Consider the following 21,799-nt stretch of genomic DNA (forward strand, 5'->3'; position numbering starts at 1 on the left):
TCAGAGCAATTTAAAGATAACAGCATTTATTGTTCTGTGCCATCCATCACATACTGTACATTGAGCAGCCAAATAAGGAAATAACCATTCCTTTGGAGGTCCATTTATTCTGACAGCCTCCAAATGCGGATCTAAAGTATGTGAAATAGAATCATCCTAATAAAAAATGATGTTCCTATCCCCCTCACCACCCTGAGCCAAGGGCTTTTCTCAGCAATTACCTTCCTAGCCCACACAGAAATACCTAATCCTCTCTCCGCGCAGCCACCCCCACCCCGCTGGATTTCCTCCCCCTCAGTAATGTATGCATCATAACCTCATGGTAATTCCCTCCTCCGTTCCCCTGGGAAGAGCTTTAAAGTCAGGAAACGCTGGAGGGATAAGCAGGCGCCTCGCTCCGCCAGGCAGGTGCTGCACCTACCGCCGAGGCCTCGCGCTGCTTCGGAGCAGGGAGTCTTCGCGCGCTCCTCCCCCCTTCCCCGCGGGAGGGGATGCGCGGGCGCGCGCGCTCCTACGCTCCCTCTCACTCCCTCGGACTCCATAGCAGCACGAGGAGGGCATCTCTCTCCGGGCGCTCGAATCCCCGCTTGCAAGTCCCACATGCAGCCCCCTCCCCAGGGCGCTCAGGGGGCCGCTTGACTTCAGATATTTTCGGCTCTGAACTCTCGTCATTTCCGCCAGTGTGAGAGAGGTGGGGGCTGCGAGCGAGAGACAGAGAAAGAAAACGCGCGGCAAGCGTGCAGCTCCGCGAGGGAACAGCTCTGGGAACAAACGCGGCGAGAGCGCGGGGCTCCTGGCGTCGCTGCTGCTGCTGCCGCTCCATTAAGCCTTGGCGCCCTCCGTGCTCGTGAGCAGCGCCGGACAACGTCCCCCAGCATCCTGGAGCGGCAGCAGCCGCCGCCGCCGCCTCTCGCCCGCAGGTCAGAGGGGGCGGCAGGCAGGAGGCGTCGGAGCGTGCGGGAGCAGCAGCCCTCTTCTCCCGCTCCCTGCTGAGGAGGCAACATGAACTGAAAGCCCCCACAGGCGCCGATACGCACACGCGCGCGCCCGCGCGCCACACCGACCCGCTCACACACAAGCGAGAGGAGAGGAGCCGCGAGAGGAAGGCGAGGATTTTTTTTCTTTCCCCAGGCAGCCTCGCTGCTGCTACTGCTGCTGCTTTCTCCGCTCTCCGCCGTTTCGCGCCTTAACCGGCAAGAAGCTGAAATACGACCCCCCGCAACCCACCCACCCCTCAAAAACCCCAACTCTACCGCGGCTCCTAGGCCAGCCGGACCCGCCACCCGCCTTTCTTTTCGCGGTTCCTGAGGAGGAGACACCACTTCTCGCAAAGTTTCCCTCATGGCGCTCATTATGGAACCTGTCAGTAAATGGACCCCGAGCCAAGTGGTGGACTGGATGAAAGGTAAAGAGCGAGCCCGGAGCTCGGGGGCGGCGGGGGGTGGGGAGGTGGCTGGGTGCCCCCCGGCCTCCCCTCCCTCTGAGGGAACGGCGTGGCTTGCCTTCCCCTCGCATGTTGGAGAGTCGTGGGAGAGTTGAATGTTGGAAAAGCTGGCTGGGTGTCTTAAGCAGGTTCTCGACGTTAGACACACAGAGAGACTAGAGCTAGCTTTCTGGGTTTGCCATTCGTTTTTATGTTTTGCTTTTGCTTGGTATCCCCCTGGACTCGAGGCGCCGCTTGGCAGGTGCTGTTTGCTGTCTCGCGGGGCGAATTGAGGGAGGCACCCACCGCGCCTTCCCAGCCTCATCTCGCGCTTTCGTGTCGCCCTGGGCTTGGGCTCCGCTGCTCACTGCAGGCTAACTTAGGTGGCCTCCAGTGTAGCGCCCGGACATCCACTTCTGACCTCATCCGAGGCATGCAGTTGCCTCGAGCTACATCTTCCAGCCTCCCATTCATTTACGGTACTTAGTTCTTGGGCAGTTAGGATACGGACCTTCGTTCCCCCGGTTAGGCGACGAGCTGAGATTGGAGTGGCTTTAAAAAAAAACAAAAACTTAGCAAAGATAGATTAAAAGCCCCGACCGCCAGACGGAATAGCAATTTAAAAAGCAGCAACAACCCAAGGAGGTTAATTTGGAAAAGGAAGGCTAAGGGCGTTTAATAAGCGTAATAATAATACCCTATGGCTGTTTGTAAATATGCCTTCCACTTGGAGCACTTGGCGAAATGCGAGCCAGCGACCCAGAATGGCCAAGAGGCCATATGGAACTGTGGAGGAATGCTAAAACAATCCTGGCCATGGGGCGAGGGGCGGTGATGGAGGAGGATGACAAGGGAGATAGTGGAGAGCAGGTGCCAAGACGCAGCAGCGCCTCTGGAGGAGAGAGGCTGCAATAACAGCGCCAGCATGCTTGAGGAACACTGGCTCTGGTGTCGGCGTGACCTGGCAAGGGAGGGAGCAGCTGGGACGACAGCCCTGCATGGGCGTGTGAGACCTTGCAAAGCTGATCTCCGGGTCAGAGGGCTGGGAAGGTGGCAGCATCACATGTCATGGGAAGCATGTGTGCTGTGAAACAAAGCTACTGGAGGAAGGAGGGTGAATGGAGAACATCGCATTTCATAGTGTGCTTGCATCTCATAGAGAGTGACGGTCTGGTGTCCTTTTAAAATGGTACATGCATTGACTTGTACTGCTGCTCCTAAGCATTCCACTTGTTTCCCTGGAAGCCAAGCGAGGAGCACCTGAGGGGCTCCAGGCTGTCATTTAATTCTACTCCACAATAGCAGCTGAGCTGCTGTAGCACTCACTTTCAGCAGCTGTCTTTTTGTCATTCCCTAGTTTCTCTTTTAGCCCTGCTGGCATCACTTGTGAGGTTGGAATGAGATTTCTTTTAGTCGGCTCTCTCTAGCTTTCCTCCACTAGCAATTGTCAGTCCATTGTCCACTCCTAGCATCATTTTTTATTATTATTGATAGCATCAGAAACTGAGTTTTTTTTGAGGATGTGGGCTTAGATGATCAGTCCTGCTATTTACCCACTAGTTAAAGCCATTGCTTTATTTGTGGGTTGTAACTTTGAGGAAGCTGACATTTTTTATTTTTACATTGCTGATAAAATGAGAAATTGTGCCTCACCTCTTCGTTACATCCAGCTGCTGCGTGACTGAAACAGCTGAGGTCCATCTGTGGCCCACTCTTAAACACACTCTAGCTCTGTTGAATGCTGTGAACTTAAGTCTGCTTAAACATGCATAGAATTGCACTGTAAGCTTAGTAGCCACTGTTGTCAAATGTGCTTCTATCTCTTTCAGTAGATATGCTTCCCTACTTTTCAAGGAGAGCCTGTTTCAGTCAGCGCTCTTGAAACAGGCAGTTTCTTGCCATTTAGTATTTTGCTTACTCACTGTTTGGTGGTGGCTTGGCAGGGAATATATACTTAAACCTCATTGATTTCAGTGGGAGCTTTTCAGCCTGATTCAGTACATGTTTCCAGTACATTATTTTCTCTGAAGTAATTTCCAGTTTATTAAATAGGATTTACTCTCAGGAAATGTGTGATTAGGATCACAGCTCCAAACATGTGCTTAACCCTGGCCCATTGAAAGCAGCACAACCAGAAAGTGCTTAACTTGGGCCGTATGGTGCCCAGAGACTAGAAACTTCTCTTATCCTGCATAGTATCATAGCTCATTTAGCATTTAATTGCCCTGTTTTGGTAAATGAGATCACCACATTCTGTGAGAATGAGCATTAGTACACCTGTTCTGTTTGAAACACTAAAACACTTTGCAGTTTTCTTTATCAAGACCCTGGTTTGGAAGATGTAGTTTTGGTTTTTAAATAATTAATTTCCAGGTCTGCAATTTTCCATGCAGTTGCAATCTCTTATTTACTGATACATAATTCTGGGCATGAATGAAGCCCAAGAAAGATGCTTGTATTTCTCTTTATTTTAAAATGAAAATTCTAGGTGGTTTAGTTTTTTTTAAATCACGTGTAAAAAAATATTACATCAACATTCTACACAATGTGTCTCAATAGATATAGCATTGATTTAGCTACAGTTTCATTTTGTAACATTTCCTTGAAGGTTCCAAGATGTGATAAATATTATAAGAGGACAATTGTGTGTACAGTGGTGGTGGTGGTGGTGGCGGTTGTTTTTTGTAAGAGCAGTAATATCCTTTTTAAAAAACATCCCATGTCATTTTCCAAACATGGAGCTTCTGAATGAAGCATTGGAAATCAATATTTCATTGTGAAATGTATCACAGAATATGGAATTATGCCTGTTTATCCTGAGCACCCAAGGATATACTTTGAGGCTTTTAGCATAAATAGCCCATATTTTAAGATACATTGTTTATACTGGCATTGCTTTTGACTATACTTATCATCTTTCTGCTTGTTTGCCTTCCCAGTGTAAAAACAACAATATGAGCATATGAATGTGGGTTACAGGAAAGGCTTTCATGTATTAGAGATAACTCCAGTTTTCATATTTATTTTATAAAATCCCAAGTATGAAAACTGGAGTTCTCTAATCCTAGCTTGTAGCGTGAATAAATCTAGCTAGTATCAAATATATCTGTGAAGCTGGTGCAATTGAATGACTGATTTATGAAGAACTGCTATGTTGTGGGCATTATTTCTCAGACTTCTTTACCTTGCTAATGCATGGCAATTGCATCCTCCTTAAAACTTGAGGCATATGGTCTTAGTTATTTAACTCTTGTAAGTATTTCCATAAATAGTTATGTAAGCCTGTTTAATAATGCTTATTAACTATATACATGGTTCCCGAAACAGGGCAATGATTTGCTGTTCAGCAAAACTGCAAAACAGTAGACAGTATTATGGTAAAATGCTTCATAAAAATGGAAGGTCTAATACTTTGACCTTATTCTATTGGAATCAATGAAGCTAGTTCATTTCATTACCATTCAGTTGATGCCTACTTAGAACATTTGGTTTCTGAATTGGTTGTGTATGTGCATATTGTGCATGTCAGGTCATTAGGTATAGGACTGAGGTCTGAATATCTTGACTAATAAAGCAGAAGTTACAAGCCTATACTTATAACTTTAATTTGTGTAGTACTAGTGACTGGTTTCCCTGTTTAAACAACTGCTGTTTGTGTTTCTAAAAGAAAATCAATTAGCTATTTTCCAGTTTTTTCTTTACTGGTATATCCACTTCACACTTAATGGACTTGGGAAGAGAAGATAACAGTAGCCCAAACTCACTTATGAGCACGAACGAGCTTTCAATAACATTAACATGCTTGAAAGTATCCTATATTATGACTTCATTGTTTTTCCTCACCAGAGTCTGTTTTTATGAATACCGAAATAAACAGAAGCGCACATGTAACTTGCTCATTAAGAAATGTGTTTGGCTAAAATAAAATAAGCATTATTCTTGCATGGGGCATGCCATTGTGTGACAAAAACCTTTGGTTTTCTTTCTGTGTTTACAGATGTAGTTTTTCTCTATTCCCACTTCCATGTACCCTGAGGCTTCTGCTAGTACTATAGATATTGAAAATGTGGGGAGGAGAAGCAGAAGAACCAAATCTTATGTCCAGTCACAGGAGGATTGCAGAAGAAGTTTACATATGAACAAACATTATAGAAACATTTAATCTTTTCATTTGTAGAAACCCTGGTCTCTGTCATGGTAGATCATTTGTCTGAGAAAGGCTCACAGCTGCCAGTTCAGGTGGAAGGCAGGATAATTGGGAGTGCTGCCACCTAGCAGATCTACTCATGTGTAAATTTTGTTGTAGGCTTCAAAGGTATAGCTTAAGCCAGGGCATACCATTGTAATGAATTTTAATATAGCCTTATGCCACGCAGCTTTATAATTTCCTGGCTACCCAAGCTCATATAATATCAGTTATTAAAAGTTTGTTTATCTGACTTCTGATTAGATCTAATATGCAGCAGTGTACATTATTTGAATTCTTACAACATAAACCTTATGTGGAAAAAGCACTGTGAGATGTCCTAATATTATAAATATATTACAATAATACATAAGAATTATTTTGCGACTTCTTCTGCTGTGACATTTCTGGAATATACTGCAGGCCTTTAATGACACTGGGGACTGTTTGGGCTGTGGTGCAGTGTTTTGAGAAAGGACTGCAGATCCAGGGAGCTTCCTTTCAAGCTATTCAAGGCTTCCAGGTTGCAGCATGGAGGATCTTGCACTAAGTCCTGCAGCCCCTCTCCTACCGAGAAGAACCTCATTTATTATTTCTAAATTGAATTGATGAGAAGGAGGAAGTGTGCTCCCTTAACTATGAGTTGCCTGCAACTCTGAGTAAGCAGGTTCTGTTCATGCAACAGAATTTCTTCTTCTTCCTATGCCCCTCCTTCATGCCCTGAAAATCTGGAGGGTCTCCTAACCTTCTGGAGCTGATTCTGAGGGTGTGTGGGTGGCTGCAGGAAGAGAGGAAGTGGAAGTCTGTTCCACGCATGCAATGGCAGCTGCATCCCTCACTCCAAAGAAAGTTTTGTCTCCTGTGTGAAGCTTGCATATAACACTCTTCTGTAATAGTGCTGTAGAATTTCCAGTTCTGATTATTTTCTGCCATTCTATGTAGGCTTCTAAATGTGATGGAGTAACAAAGTATGCACACAATGTACAGGTATGTTGTAGCAGCACACACTATTTTCACAAATTCCAAATTCCAATGTGTGTATCAGTGCAAGCTGTGTGTACGGATTACAGTGCACCCCAATAAATTTATTGAATTGGGTTTCAGTAATTTTCCTGGATACACCCTGGCATACATTGCAACTGAATCCGTCATAAATATTGTCCTTGAATTGAGAGGCATAGCATCTTAACATATTGCTTCTGATATCAAATATAGACTTTTTTGGGTGGGATTATATGCATATTTAATCCCCCACCCAAATTGAGGGGTGAAATTACATTGACCCATGGTGCAGTGATGTACAGAAGGGCTCAAATGAACATTTTGCCCCTGGACTATCAGAATCTTTAAAAGAGCCTGCCTTTGTTTGTAAGGGCTGACCTTATTATGTATCTTAATAAATAAATCAAGCCAGGTATTTAATGTCTTGCTCTCTTGTTCTTCAATATTGAATGCATGAAGAACATGACAGTAGGGAATGTAATGGTGGAAATGTCAACATTTGGCCTGAAGCAATAAGAAAACATGGATGAATGACTCCAGACTATTTTATAACACTTTGTAATTTATAATTAACATAGGTGTGATGCTTATTTCCTACATATGAATGGCTGGGGAGTAACTTTCATAAATTTTAAGTATTGTTCCATCATAAATCTAGCAAGAGCACTGGTACTTGTCCCCCCCCCCCAAATCTTTCCTATTTTTGATTTTAGGATTAAGTTATTGAACTAGATGGACTGACAATTAACTGAAATATGTGCTTATCACTATGCTGTTTTGTGATACGAGAGATTTGAAACTGCTGATACCCAACCTTGAAATATTATTTGATTGAGCTATGGAGGAGGGTAAGGTATTAATAGTCTCCCAGAGAAACCACCTGTTGCTGAAATAGTTTTGCAGCTGATATCTTGTGTTGTGGAAATTACTTGAGTGCCAGTATATTACTGCAAAGTGGTTCTACACAGCTATCAAACATGTATATTGAAGGTACATGACAACATGAGTGGAAGTTAACATGATAGGGAGGACAGTTTGGATAATGATAATTGTAAGTGGAAATGATGCCCTTGACAGATGTGAGCTATGTGTATGTCATTCATCAGTGTAGTTATGGAGTAACTGAGAGAGCTTCAAATCATTTTCTAAAGTCTGATAAGTTATACATTCTGTTTTGAAGTGATGATTAAATGCATATTGTCAGGAATTATTTAGATTTTTGTTTATTTTTGTGTGTGTTAATTTTCTGTAAAATGAATATAGATCATGTGATATTCTTCATATTACTAAGAAAGGATATTAGCATATTTTTAGATATACTTAATAGAAAAAGTGTATTTGAACTGTTCTTGCAATTAGCAAATTGTAATTTTCAGGTAACAAAAAACCAGGATCAATTCAACTATTGCATTGCTTTATAGTAGTTATTGTTCCAAAGCAATCTGGTTTTACTGTGTTTTCCTAGCTTTCCACTGATCCAGTCTTTCACGTGAATTAATCCACCTTTGAGCTAGCTGAAATAGTAGTCTCTGTTGTGGTTGTGTAGTTTGGAGCAGAAAAAATGGGAAGAGGAGCAATGGCATTTGGCATTTGACTCTCAGAAAGAAGTGATCTGGCAGGCTTGGAAAATTGGCCTTAGGAAAGGGGCCTTCCTCCTTAATAGAACCTTGGAGGATAGGGGATGACTCTTGCTGCCAGTTGGCTCTCAACAAAATGATCTGTGGAGAAGAGACTTAAAGAGGTGTGATTTGGCATTTGCAGTGATAATTAGTTCTTCCAATGACTATCAGTCGAGCTGAGAAAGAACAGGAATATCGTTCATAAATATGTTGTCTTTTCACACTAATATTCTGTGTGTTTCTGTGTGGTTATTGCTTGTTATGTCTTCCGTAAACCTAGTCCATTGATTGGGCCTACAAGTAAAACAAACACATGAGATTTATTATAAGCTTCAAATAGCCCTAATCAGGTTTCGGTTTTGTTATGAAGAACTCAGCTGCTTCTGCTTCTGTTATGATTATTATTTGCTTAGCATTGTATCTACTTGCTTGCATAGACCTAAAACTCATATATTTGCTTTGTGTGTCAGCTAACTTCTAACACACACCAATATTAAATGCTACTGATATAGTTTGCTATTACTATGTAGCATATTACTTAACGTATATGCTTGTTAATATACAACATATAAGAACAAAAATACTGCACTAAAAACTATGGTCAGCATACGTTAGGTGAAGTTTTCAAACAACAGATTTGGCACAAACTGATAAGCAGCAGAAGACCACTCTTTTGGCCATTGTTTAACATGCAAAACTAAGCTGGGTTGGTTGGAAGAACACTTGGGGATAAAAAACAAACATTAGCACAATACACATAATAAAAATACAGTAATAATTCCAGAAGTTATTGGTTTTACTAGTAAAACCATCACATATGACTGGTCTGTGATCTGGTATACAGGCATAATATTTTCAATCGCTAACCCTTTCTACGAAACTTAATATAAAATTTCACACGGTGTTCGTTGTTTCATCCGGCACTCCCTTTCCTCAGCAACAGGTCTGGCAACTGTTACAGATACATTGTATACAAGTCATATATGTATGTTTATTGATGTTCAGCAAATAATACTATTGAATAGAAAAGTGCAGAAGTATAGATAAATACATCAGCTTCATAGACTGAGACTAAAACCTTTGGCCTCTCACTTAAGAACAACCCTGCAATGATCAATACCCAATGCAGGCCATGGGGCAGGGTATGGGCTTCTTTCCCTGGATAATGTTAACTGATATGAGGAAAACATAACTGCCATGTCATTTATTTATTTTTGGCCAAATTCTCAGCTTCAAATTGAGATACTTTACATAAGGAGTCAGGGCTAAACAAAACTGCTGCTTGAAATGTCTAAGAATGGGCATGGGTCAGTATATTTGGAAGGCTGTCAGTTTCCTAAAGTATCTGTGTATTGACCACACTATTCACAAGATATCTTGGATTTTCAAAACAACCCTATGACACAGGACACAATGCATTTGGGCTGTTTTGCAATTTAACTATTTTTACTATTTGAGGAAACAATGTTAAGCACAATAATATTTTAAACTAATATATTGATTATCTTATATAATTTTCCCAACAATTATTAAAATCTTGCAAATCTTAATGAAGCTGGTCATACTACAAAAGCTAACTGCTATGTTTCCAGTGCTTAGTAATAGTAAATGTTAATGCTATTAATAATTTTATTTCTACATACTTATATATAAGAATATATAAGAGGTGTTCCACCTCCCTAGCTAGACTGATATTTGGAATGTGTCAGTATCATACCTCAGTTCTATACATCATCAGAAATAACTCCCACTATTTCAGTGGGTCTTAATCACAAGTGAGTGTGCATAGAATTGCATCCTTAGCTTTGTATACAAACTTTTTGAGATTCTGGGAATTTCAACAATTATGTAAGTTTCCTGTATAGTTCTTAATTTTCCAGATTTCCATGCAATTTTGTATGTCTGCTATATATTTTGCCCCTCTGTCTGTTCTCCATGCATTTGAATGCCTTTTGTGATATGGTTGCCAAACTTAGTGTGACAGTTCCCAAAGTGGAGAAGCCAGTTTTTGTCTATGTTTGATTGACATTGTGTACCATTATGAATTAAGATGGTGGACTGAAATGTTCCAAACTGCACCAATTTTGATGCCTCTGGAGTTAGCATGGCCTATTTGACTTGACGGTTGCTAAGATCAATGAGTGGGTTTTTGGCCTATGTTTGGACAGGCACCATTTTGAATCAAGATGGTGGACTGATCCGTTCTAAACAGCACTGATTTGGATGCCTCTAAATATATTGTCACCCAATTTGGCAAGACTGTTACTAAGATCAGGAAGCAGCACTTGGTTTACTTTTAGAAATGGTTGGACCCCATTTGAATCAAGATGGCAGAACAAACTGTTCCAAACCATGCTGATTTGGATGCCAATGAAGATATTTTTCCTGTGTTTCATGTGACATCATCCAGTTTGGTCTGACACTTACAAACTGCACCAATTTGGATGCTTCTGACAATATTGGTGCCCAATTTGGAATGACGGCTCCCAGGAGGAGGTTTTGGTCTATGTTTGGAAACCGTCAGGCACTGTTTTTGAATTACTGGTTAGTACCTATGTATGAACTAAAATTGGAACTTCGCTCATATACATGATTTTTTCTTAGGCGATTGAACATTTTCATTTGAACTAAATCTTTCCATGTTAAAAACACTTCCAAAATATGATCCACATGTATCATTTAAGATGCCCCATATAATTCTTTCAAAATCAATCAATCAATTATTGTGTGTTCATATGCTTTTCTTTTTGGTCATATGCTTTTTGGGGGATCTAAAGGCCTTCTTGATTTTGAAAGAAACAACACTCATATACTTATTCAGTGACTTTAATTTTTGAAAGCGAGTGGCTAACCCCTAAGATGCTATAGCCTAATATGGCTGACTCGTACAAGGATTCTGAAAGGTAATAAAATTATTACATGACTTGATCTTTACAATATTTTCAACATTTATATCTGCCGGTACATGTGTATAACTTGATTTTTCTCATCACCGCCCTGCCCAGGAAGTGTGAGAGAGATGTAGGTAGACTAAGGACTAAGACACAGTGATGACTAGCTAGACATGAAATATTGTTTGCACAGCTGTATCTTGGAAATGACCAAATCGTCAAACAACTTACTGGGGGGAAGTGAACAGAGACTCTTATTATGTTCAACCATGAAATTGCTGAACAGTGCTTGTCCTGTTATAAAGTCATTGCATATGTTGCTAGGTCAAAACCCTTACCCTTATTTTCCTATTGCGTTCAGAAATAATTGATACTTAGCTCTCTTATCGTAAAGCAACTGTTTCATGGAAGAAATAAATTTCTATTCCAGTGATGCATTGTAATTGTAACATTACCATCAAATTATTATATTAAAATCACACTAGTTTTGACATAAGATCAAGAACAATCTGTCCCACCTGATTGCATTTTGTAGTTGTTGAAATAGGACCTCAATGCAGTAATTAAATCATGAGCATCAAAAGAGCTTTAATATTTAGTAAAAAAAAAAAAAGGATGATAAAATGTTGTTAATTTATGGCACTAACTTATTCAAAATGACAGCTATTATTTTACTTGCAAGTATTTAACACTTGCTTGTAGAACAGATGTCTTAGGATTTAATGCATGTCTCAAGTATTAAGTTTTGATGAATGAAATTTGTCTTTGACCTAAAAATATAGTTAAGATGCTTTATTCAGCACACATGCAAATCTGAATTCCATAAACTGGTTATAGGTGCAACAGCTTTCTCACTTCTTAAGACTGTATATCATTGTTGGTAATCACAGTACACTTATTATGCGAAACGCCTTTGTGTAATGCTTGTGGTGTGCCTTTTCTCACCACTGATATAGCTATCTCATCATATGGGGCAACATTACACTCTTCCAGGAGGGGTCTGATGCTGATATGGAAATACCACCTACTTGATTCTAGGCCACCAACCTTGACGATAGCTGAGTGGTAGACAATATTCCCTGCATGAATAAGGCCCCGAAAATTTTAGTTCATTGGAGATCAGGTTGGAAGGGTGAGACCATGTCTGTCTAGAAGGGCCAGTACAGTTGGACTCTGTATGAGGTGCAGCATCAGAATTCATAATCTTGGGGCAGTGGCTGGGAATCTAGGAGGTTCTACTGCTGATTATTACACAGGGCCCTGCTTTTCCAGGGCTCCCCTGAACCCTCCTGTTTAATTTACTACTGTGCCCTGGAGTATCTGTTGTAGTGCCAGCCATAATGCTCTGGAGTGATGCTGTGTTGGGCACTCCAGATAGTTGGATGATATCTAAATGATGGCTCTGAAATACCAGCACTCATGAGGGCACCATTGCAGCCTGCTGCCAAGTAAGGCCTTGCTGGTGGGGGCATTAGGCCAAAGGCCCTCTTAAGCCTGGAATCGGACCTGCTTGGTATAATGTTCTTGCATACTAACCATGTCCACTTGGTTTCAGGTGTGTGTATCTCATGAGGCAAAGTAGAGCCAAGAAAGTTCAGATAGTATTGACCAAAAGTATGATAAATGTATTTGTGATTTTTTGATCCTCATACTGGGATCAGGAAAGCTTATTTCCCCTTTTAATGCTGATAATCTGTGACAAACTCACAGGGTGTTGGAATTAATAATGGATTCATGTCAGCAAATTTGGTTTGGCAGGGATTTTTTTCTATGGGGTGGATGGGAAAATAGCATTGGGCAGTTTCCTACTTCTGTGGATTTGAACACTTTTTGAATAGTCTTGTGGTTATTTGTGTTGCTTGGACATCCTTCTGTTGTGCATTTGCTGCATACTGCTCTATATTTGTAGCATATCTTCTCCAGCTGGTGCCCTCCAGATGTTTTTGACTACAACTTCTGTCACCCCTGATCATAGGCCATGATGGCAGTGGCTGATGGGAATTATGGCCTATAACATCTGGAGGGCACCAGGTTGAGGAAAGTTGACATAGTTTAATTAATGTTAAACTGAAATTTGGATTGCTTACTCCACAAAACTATAGAAGCACATTCTTGATAAGGCAAACTATACACTTGGTGTGAACATAACCACTGTGTGAAGAGGGTCTTCTGCCTTTAATGTGGCATTTGCTCTTTGAAGCAAGCAACCATCACATTTTGCATCATCCCATTCCTCTTGACAAAGGATGCTACCAAACATTTAAGATTACGTCAACTAGTCCGTGTTCTGTTTTCAGTGGATATTTTCAAATTTGAAAGCATTGTTTGAGAGATTTCTTTAATATGTCAGAAGGGTTTCTGGTATCAAATATGAAGAAAACATGCCAAATTTTTCTTTATTATATAATAATATAATAATGACCATTCATTATATAATGCTCAGACCATATTCTTTTATTTTCTTGTAGTTCTTTGTATCAAAGTTTACTTTTATTCCAAAGATTCCAACTTTTTTCATATTGTGGGTTCTGTTTTAATAGTTTGCTGTTTAGCATGAAGACCAAGTTACTTCAAGTGCAAATCACTTACTTTTTTTAGCAAATCAGCAGTTCTAGTACCCAGAGGCCCAAGCTTTAGGTTGAATAACAGCATTTGTGACTGTGTGGTAAATTCAGCTATATTTGTGAGGTTAACCTGAAGACCAGCATTAAAAGACTTACATAATACTAAGTAGTATTATCATTGAACCACAATTATAAAAGTGAAAATAAGTACTGAACATGCATAAAATTATGCTGTTATTTGTATAGTCAAGTGTCATGCATGCCTTTGTATGGGACTGGTGTTTGCATGGTGTTCTGGCTGAAGAATTAAGACTTTAAAACAGAATTGAGAAATGACAATGAAACCTGCATGAATTGAGCTGATATGTTGTGACGAAAGTGAGCATGGTACAAGGAATGAGAAAACTACATAGGCCAGGTGCAGACAAACTTAACATGACCTCTTAACCATATTTAGCAGGGACTGGGCAATGGGTTTGAGCCTTCATTTTCTTCGTTCGTTATTGTTTCTGCATAAATTCTACTACTGTAGTCAGTATTAGCACTGCTGAAAGTTAGTTTGAAACTAGGCTTTAAAGGTACCGTATGTGGCTTTAAGGTGAATATGTGTGAGAACAAATTAGTGGACTACTACTTCAACGAAGCTAAATAATTTTATACAAGAATTTTGATTCTGTTTCCCTCCATATTCATCTAAGTGTTCAAATCTCTGTTGATCAGTTTGTGAAACATTTTGCTTAAATTATTCAGTCTAATATAGATTTCCCCTTATTTCATTTATACAGAAAAATAATTCTTTCTTCCCTTCACACATTTTTTGTTTGTTTTTGTTTTAGGTCTCGATGATTGTCTGCAGCAGTATATCAAGAATTTTGAGAGAGAAAAGATTGGTGGAGATCAGTTGCTACGTATCACTCATCAAGAACTGGAGGATCTAGGGGTTACTCGAATTGGTCATCAAGAACTCATCTTAGAAGCAGTTGACTTGCTCTGTGCATTGGTAAATGTCTTTGTGATAGATTGTTGGGTGGCAAGAGAGACAATTTTTGTCAGGATTTTTTTTATTTTTTGCAGTTTGAATGCCACAAATGTTCTTTAAATTACTACATCAATCTAGAATCCTCCACTTTTAATCACATCAGTTTCAATGTGCCTGTTTCTTACAGTATTACAGAACTGAATTTTAATTGAGGAGGCTAGTCAGCATGATGAGAATTGATCTGTGGTATCTCTCAAAATTCGGTGTTATTGCCAGTGCTGTTTAACAGAACTCTGAGCACGTGTTTTGCATTTTCAAGAGTTGCACTAGAACCTGCAGTTGCATTAAGAGAAAATTGGTTTTGTATAGAGTTTATTTTGGGGACTTTTCAAGACTGCTTATGATTACATCATGTTTAGAAAAAACATTTTACTAGTACCCAGAGTCTATCAATTACTTCACATGTTTTTGAACATGTTTTTGAACTGAGCCTGCAGTTAAAAACAAATTATGTATTTGAATACCTAGTTAAAATTAAAAGGGAGAGGTAAGGGGTGAGGCGGCGGAGAGACAAGCTATGGGAGCTGTTCTGCTGCGGGTGGCTCTGCGCCGCAAGTTTGGGGGCGAGATTCTGAGGCAGCCGGGCGGCTCCGCCCTCCTGTGCACCTGGGATTGGTGTAGGGCCATAGAGAGGCCCACCCAGTGTACGCTGCTTACACCACAAGGTGCCCAATGCCTGGTTTGTTGCGCTGGGCTCCTTACGTTTCCTGTTTTCTTTTCCTGAGCAAAGGTCAACAACTTTGGGAAAACTTTCCTTTAAAAAAATCAATAACCTTGGGGTTCCCCCCCTAAAAAAAGGTCAGCAACTCTGGGCAACCTGGGGGGTGGGTACTGGGCAGATCTTTGCATCCTGGTGCTGCATATGCTTAAGACAGCCCTGGTTGCATTTGAGGTCTAACTGGTAGGTAATAAATTCAAGGGACTTAAGAGTTTATGTTACATTTATGCAAACAATAGGAGAGGAGTATGGAATATGGAGCGGGACGCGGGTGGCGCTGTGGGTTAAACCACTGTGCCACTTGGGCTTGCCGATCGAAAGGTCGGCGGTTCGAATCCCTGCGACAGAGTGAGCTCCCATTGTTCGGTCCCGGCTCCTGCCAACCTAACAGTTTAAAAGCACACAGTTCAAGTAGATAAATTGGTACCGCTCTGTTGGGAAGGTAAACGGTGTTGCCGTGCGCTGCTCTGGTTTCGCCAGAAGTGGCTTAGTCATGTTGGCCACATGACCCAGAAAAACTGTCTGCAGAAGTGGACAAACGTCGGCTCCCTCAGCCTTTAAAGCACGGTGAGCGCCGCAACCCCAGAGTCGTTCACAACTGGACTTAATTGTCAGGGGTCCCTTTACCTTTTTATGGAATATGGAGCAAAAAGTAACAAAAGTCTGACCACTTTGGGATGTTTCCCCCCTGAAAGGCTGGGTGGTTGTTGTTGGCACTCATCTGTCTAGAGAGACAGTGGAGTGTTCTTTCTGGGGGTGAAGTTAAACTGCTGCATTAGCAGCACCAAAGTGTCCTCCCCGGTGACCAGATCCCCCCCATTCAGCCTTGCTGGTGTGGTCCAAAGGAAAGCAGAGCAATGTGTTTGGCACCAGCTTGGCTGTAAGAGTTGCCAGAAGAAAGTGTACAAGGTGCTATCCAACTGTCTTAGGGTCTCCACTCCATATTTGTGTAGGGTTTAGTACTTAGCCTTTTCTTCTCCTGAAGATATCCTGCAAATCAGTGGAGGGTTAGGGTTAGGGTTAGGGGTTAGTGACACTAGGGTTAGTGACACTGTTAAACTAGGATATTAAAAAAAACCTGGCTTTCATAACACCCGAGCTTCATAGCTCTTGGATTTTTAACTTTTTCTCCTTCTGTTATAAGAGCAGAAATAGCAGCAGCACTCAGCTAATTGCTTCTGTAGATTTTATATATTAGGCTTCCTGAGTCCTACTCCCTGCTGTTGCTTTGCTTCTTAGATGTTTATAATAAAAACTATTGTGCTTTAAAAATCTATTCTCATCCTTTGTACTTTTAGTAAAAGCAACATGCATATTATACTTACAAAATGTCACATTGCTCATGGCCTTTTCACATTTGCCTCAAAGTTATACCTGCACGAAAGTAAAAGAATTATTCTGATCTCAACAATAGATAGTTTCATGGTTACCTGAGAATTTAGTAAAAAAAATATTAATTTTATAGGAGATCTACAGAAGTTGGATAAATTGGCATTGCAGTCCATTCCATAGATTGTGGAAAGAATTAAGTAAAGTAGCCACATCATCACCTTGCTGTTTTAATTATTTTAAAAGCCACAAGTGAACATGAACATGTATTTGTTCCCTTGAACAGACGCTGTGGATAGAAACTGCATTCATACGTTTAAGGATCTAACAACATTGTACACAGCTTGAGATTTTAATACAGAAAAAACCAGAAGTGACAGTAGTAATAATATGCCTGCTTACTGATTTGGAACATAGCCTTCAGTTTCTAGTCAGTATTTTAGTCAGTGAATCTATGTATCCTTAGCAGAATGCAGACCAGAATATAAATCATAGGTTAAAAAATGAATGATGCAGCAGCAGGTGATGACTAGTTTTCCTAGCCCACTTGTACAACAGCTGAATCTGTTTGGATTCTTGCACTTGTGAAAGATGATGTGCAATTGCTTACATAAGAGCTTACATTTCAAGTTTGCTGGTCACATTTTCATAAGCATACATCCACACTATAATAGTGTGAGAGGAGAGAAAGAGAGAAATCAAACCTTAGTTGCATCAGGTTTTTCTATTGTAATACTACTAAAGCTTCTGTTTCTAGCTTTTCCTCAGATTACGTGTATAAGTATATGCATATGTGAGGAGATTTCTTGAAGAACCTTAGACTTGATTGCCATGACATGTTTTGGATCCTGAACATAACAGTTTTATTACATTCTACGTTGAAGCCCCAAGCTAAGAGTGCAGTTATACCTTTTCTAAATAAGTAAAGAATGTCTTCCAGTCACTTGGTGGTCTGGACAATAAGAAAAAGGGTTTGGAAGGAACTGCATCAGGGAATAGGATCAATAGTCTTTTCTTAAAAGAAAGATTTGTCATACACAGCTGGAGTAGTGCCACATTGCTAACCTCTAAGAAGCTTCTTTGAAAGGTTTCCACATAAGAAGTGCCAATTCAGAGTGGCCATGTTAATTTGTTATAGCAAAATTCCAAGAGCACTGTGGAATCTTACTTATGTATAAATTCTGGCATGAACTTTCGTAGAGAAAAGTTTGCTTCTTCAGCAGCATGATGTGACTGCAAAAGCATTCAACGAAGGCCTAGGGCAGGGGTGGCTAACCTTTTTTGACTGCATTTGCTGTTCGCCAACCCTCTGAGAGCTGCATGTTAGTGACCAAAGTGAAAGTGAGCACCGCCAAAAATTAGTGTGTCTACCCTGAACCCACTGTCACTGGCATGCACTGCTAGCAGATATGCATTCAAACATGCCACACATACAGCACATGCTCCAGGGGGAATGGCTGTAGCTCAGTGGTAGAGCATCTATCTTTCATGCAGAAAGTCCCTGGCATCTCCAGGTTGGGCTAGGAATGCCCCGTGCCTCAAACCCTGGAGAGCTGCTGCTAGTCATAGAATCATAGAGTTGGAAGAGACCACAAGGGCCATCGAGTCCAACCCCCTGCCAAGCAGGAAACACCGTCAGAGCACTCCTGACATATGGTTGTCAAGCCTCTGCTTAAAGACCTCCAAAGAAGGAGACTCCACCACACTCCTTGGCAGCAAATTCCACTGTCGAACAGCTCTTACTGTCAGGAAGTTCTTCCTAATGTTTTCTAGTCAACATAGAAAACACTGAGCTAGATAGAACAGTGGTCTAATTCAGTATAAGACTATGTTCTCTCCCATCCCTTTCTCTCTCACACAACCCTCCCCCATAGCATACGTTCTCTTTGTCTGTCTTTGTCTCTCACATTCACACACAACAAACTCATCCCCACTTCAGCATTGAGCTTGATTTGACTCATTCTCCAACAAGCCCAGCCATCCTATGGGGAGGAGAGTCTATTTCATTGGCAATAGCACTCCAGTTGTGGAGCCGTCTATTGCCATTCAGCTGCTGCCTACTTAGACTGCCCGGGTTCTGAATTGGTTGTGCATGTAATGCATGGGGAAACATGGCCATGTCCTTTATAATATTTAACAGATGGATTGGTGATTACAATTTTAATTATATTTCACCTTTGGCGCTTTTTTTTGTTTTTTGCTTTTTGTATTTTAAACCATTGTGACCTGCCTCAAGATCACTGGGGTGTTTGGGGTTTTTTTGTGGCGGTTGTTGCTGTTTGTTCTTTTAATCTTTATTTTAGATCATGTTATGCTTTATTTTGAAATTGGTTGCGGATTTTTAATGTTTTATTTATTGCTTATGATAACTTTTGCTATGTTGTAGTTAGTTCTTTTCATGTTGTAAGCTGCCTTGAACATGGTTTGAACTGTGGAAAGGTGGCATGCAAAGAAAATTATATATGTATTTATGTATGTATGTAATAGGATTAAAGGTGGCATATAAACAGTTCAAACTGTTTTTACTCAGAGAGAATTTTAATTGACTGTGGTAATTAATGGGCCTGGCAACCATTAGATAGTTATGATTTCACTCCCAATTAATGGACCTGGCTCCCAGTACATTTCTAAGCTCAATTCAAAGTGTTGGTGCTGACCTTTAAAGCCCTAAATGGCCTCGGCCCAGTATACCTGAAGGAGCGTCTTCACCCCCATCATTCCGCTAGACACTGAGGTCCAGCTCTGAGGGCCTTCTGGTGGTTCCCTCACTGTGAGATGTGAGGTTACAAGGAACCAGGCAGAGGGCTGATTTGTTATTTTAAAGGCATAGTTTCCTGGGTAAAGAGACCTAGCATAACAATACATTATGTGGCATAAAGTGGAATGATAAGATGGGGACACTTTATTGTTATGGATTATTTAAAGGCTTCTTATTTTTTCTCACATAATCCGATAATATTTTTTATTAGTTTTCAGTTACAATCCAATAGTAGCCTCATTATAGCAGTACCAATTTATAATACAATTATTAATACCAATCGCTCAAGTACTGAATTATATAATTTAGATAAGGTGGCCCCCTACGTGCTAGAATTGATGGCTTGATTATTTGCTTCATTTCTGAATTCCAGAATCTTATTAATTTCCATTACATTCTGGTCATAATAACAATCCCTTATACAACAACTGCCATATTAATAACTTCTATTCGTGTTGACACATTAAATGATTTATTTTTTTAAAAAAATTCTCACATGATCAGTCATCCACTTGCCATCTTGCTCAAGGGTAAGTTTCTCAGGCTTTTAATCAAAAACAAGGCTCAGCAACACATATTGCCTGATCTGAGCTCTCACTTGTGCTGAAGTCTGGAGAAAGAAACAGCAGAAGTCTTCCCCACTGTTTTTCTCCTGTCCCCATTTCACAGCAGAATTTTGTGCGTGCCCGAAACTAATTTATGGGTCCCTGCACAGCTACTGAGGACTGTGAAAGACTTAAGCAGGAAACCCAACCATTCTATCAAGTTGGTAGGCCACCCCCCCCCCCCGCCAAAACTTGCTAGATGTAAGGTGTTATAATTCTTTTGAGCTGTCTGTATTTGTGAAAATTTATTAGTATTGGCTAAAGAAGCATCAGAAAGGCACCTATTTTGATACTGATGCCTGAGCAGAGATTTTGGAATGTTTCTATCGGAATTGAGAGCTAAAGCATAACGTCTCGTCATTAACTGTCAACTGTCACATCAACTGTCATGCATCTACCAACATTCTATTTCTCCTAAAGTTACTGTAACTAATAACACAAGGTAGTGGGGGCAGAAGTGACACAAGGTTTATTTCTGGGATTAATAAGCCAGTAAATGGTTCCTAGCCCTGATGGGTTTGTTTTACCTCTACTATTTACCTCCACTGTGTCTCTGAATACCAGCTGCCAAGAGTCCTACAGATGGTAATGGTGTTGTTTTGCTCAAAGCCTGCTTGTGGGTTTCCTCAGAAGCATATGTTTGGTCTCTGTGAGAAGTGGACATTGGACTAGATGGGTCCACTGATCCAGCAGAGCTGTTTTTTGTTCATAATAGCTATAGCCTAGACTCCCTTTTGCCAGGTTAATCGGAATAAATTGTGAGCCCATATAATGAAGACATACTCCCAGAGAGAGACAATTCTTTTCTTCTGCCATTTTTTGGCATCCTTAACTTTCATTTTCTTGGACAGAGATCTTATAGTCGAATAGCAAGTTTTGTGGATAATAATTGCTATCATATATTATAGCTAATAAATTTGTACTTACAAAATAAGTTCCTTTTATAGTGTATGTTTAAATAATTTGGCAATCCCATTTTCCCTTCCTTAGTTTAAAAATGAGCTGTGTACATGCTGGGGGGGCGGGTTGTCCTTGTGCAAAAGAGGTAATGGTTCAGAGCCCAGTTGAGCACCAGTGTTCCAACTCAGCATTTTGTTGCAAGCATTAACTTTCTTTCTTAAAATGCCACCTTTATTGTAATTTGTTAAATATTTAAAGTAAATCAAATAAGACAAAACCACAATTTAAAACTCCACAAAGCATAACACACGTGAGTTGGGATTTAACTAAGTCGTACTCAGAGTATGCCTGTTGAAATCAGTGGATCTAACTTACTCATTTTCATAAATTTAAATGGCTCGGCTGTGAGTGAAACCTAATTGAATGCCACCCATTAAAGTTATTGTTTGTAAGGGTTGTTCCACACATGTGAGGAGTGTCTACCTTGGATTGTGCTCCATTTAGTCAAACCATCTATTCAAACAAATGAGCTAGCTCACATGTGCACCGTGCAAGCCACAGCTGCATCTGGATTAAGATGATTTAGTGTAGGTAGGTATTATGTAACAATAGCAAAAAAAAAAAAAAAGTTTTTAAAAAGTTGGTTTTCTTAACTAAGTACATTTTAAGGATAAGCTTCACAGCATATTGAAAGCTTTTCCTAGAAATATCCACACATTGATAAAAACTACTCAAAGGAAGGTAAGAGTTAAGACAGTACTGCAT

General features: G+C 40.5%; 1 protein-coding gene and 1 long non-coding RNA gene across 4 annotated transcripts in view; one reads left to right on the top strand and one right to left on the bottom strand.

The window, feature by feature from the left end:
- The first annotated feature begins 366 nt into the window (after positions 1–366).
- The window catches only part of CNKSR2 (connector enhancer of kinase suppressor of Ras 2), a 133,805-nt gene continuing 112,372 nt past the window's right edge, over positions 367–21,799 (top strand). The window contains exons 1-2 of one of the 3 annotated variants that reach the window (XM_083612261.1): positions 367–1,405; positions 14,522–14,685. In XM_083612261.1, the coding sequence (XP_083468387.1) occupies positions 1,342–1,405; positions 14,522–14,685 (228 nt within the window). In that variant the 5' untranslated portion in view covers positions 367–1,341. The remainder of the gene's footprint in view (positions 1,406–14,521; positions 14,686–21,799) is intronic. The other 2 variants (XM_083612262.1, XM_083612263.1) reach the window with 2 other exon arrangements.
- Positions 8,005–20,491, bottom strand: LOC310762030. The gene is made up of 3 exons (XR_014547810.1): positions 20,416–20,491; positions 16,768–16,816; positions 8,005–8,524 (listed from the first exon to the last, which is right to left on the bottom strand). It is a non-coding gene; the product is annotated as an uncharacterized lncRNA (long non-coding RNA).

The sequence above is a fragment of the Podarcis filfolensis genome, assembly GCF_964270895.1.
Source record: "Podarcis filfolensis genome assembly, chromosome: 4".
Lineage (NCBI taxonomy): Eukaryota > Metazoa > Chordata > Lepidosauria > Squamata > Lacertidae > Podarcis > Podarcis filfolensis.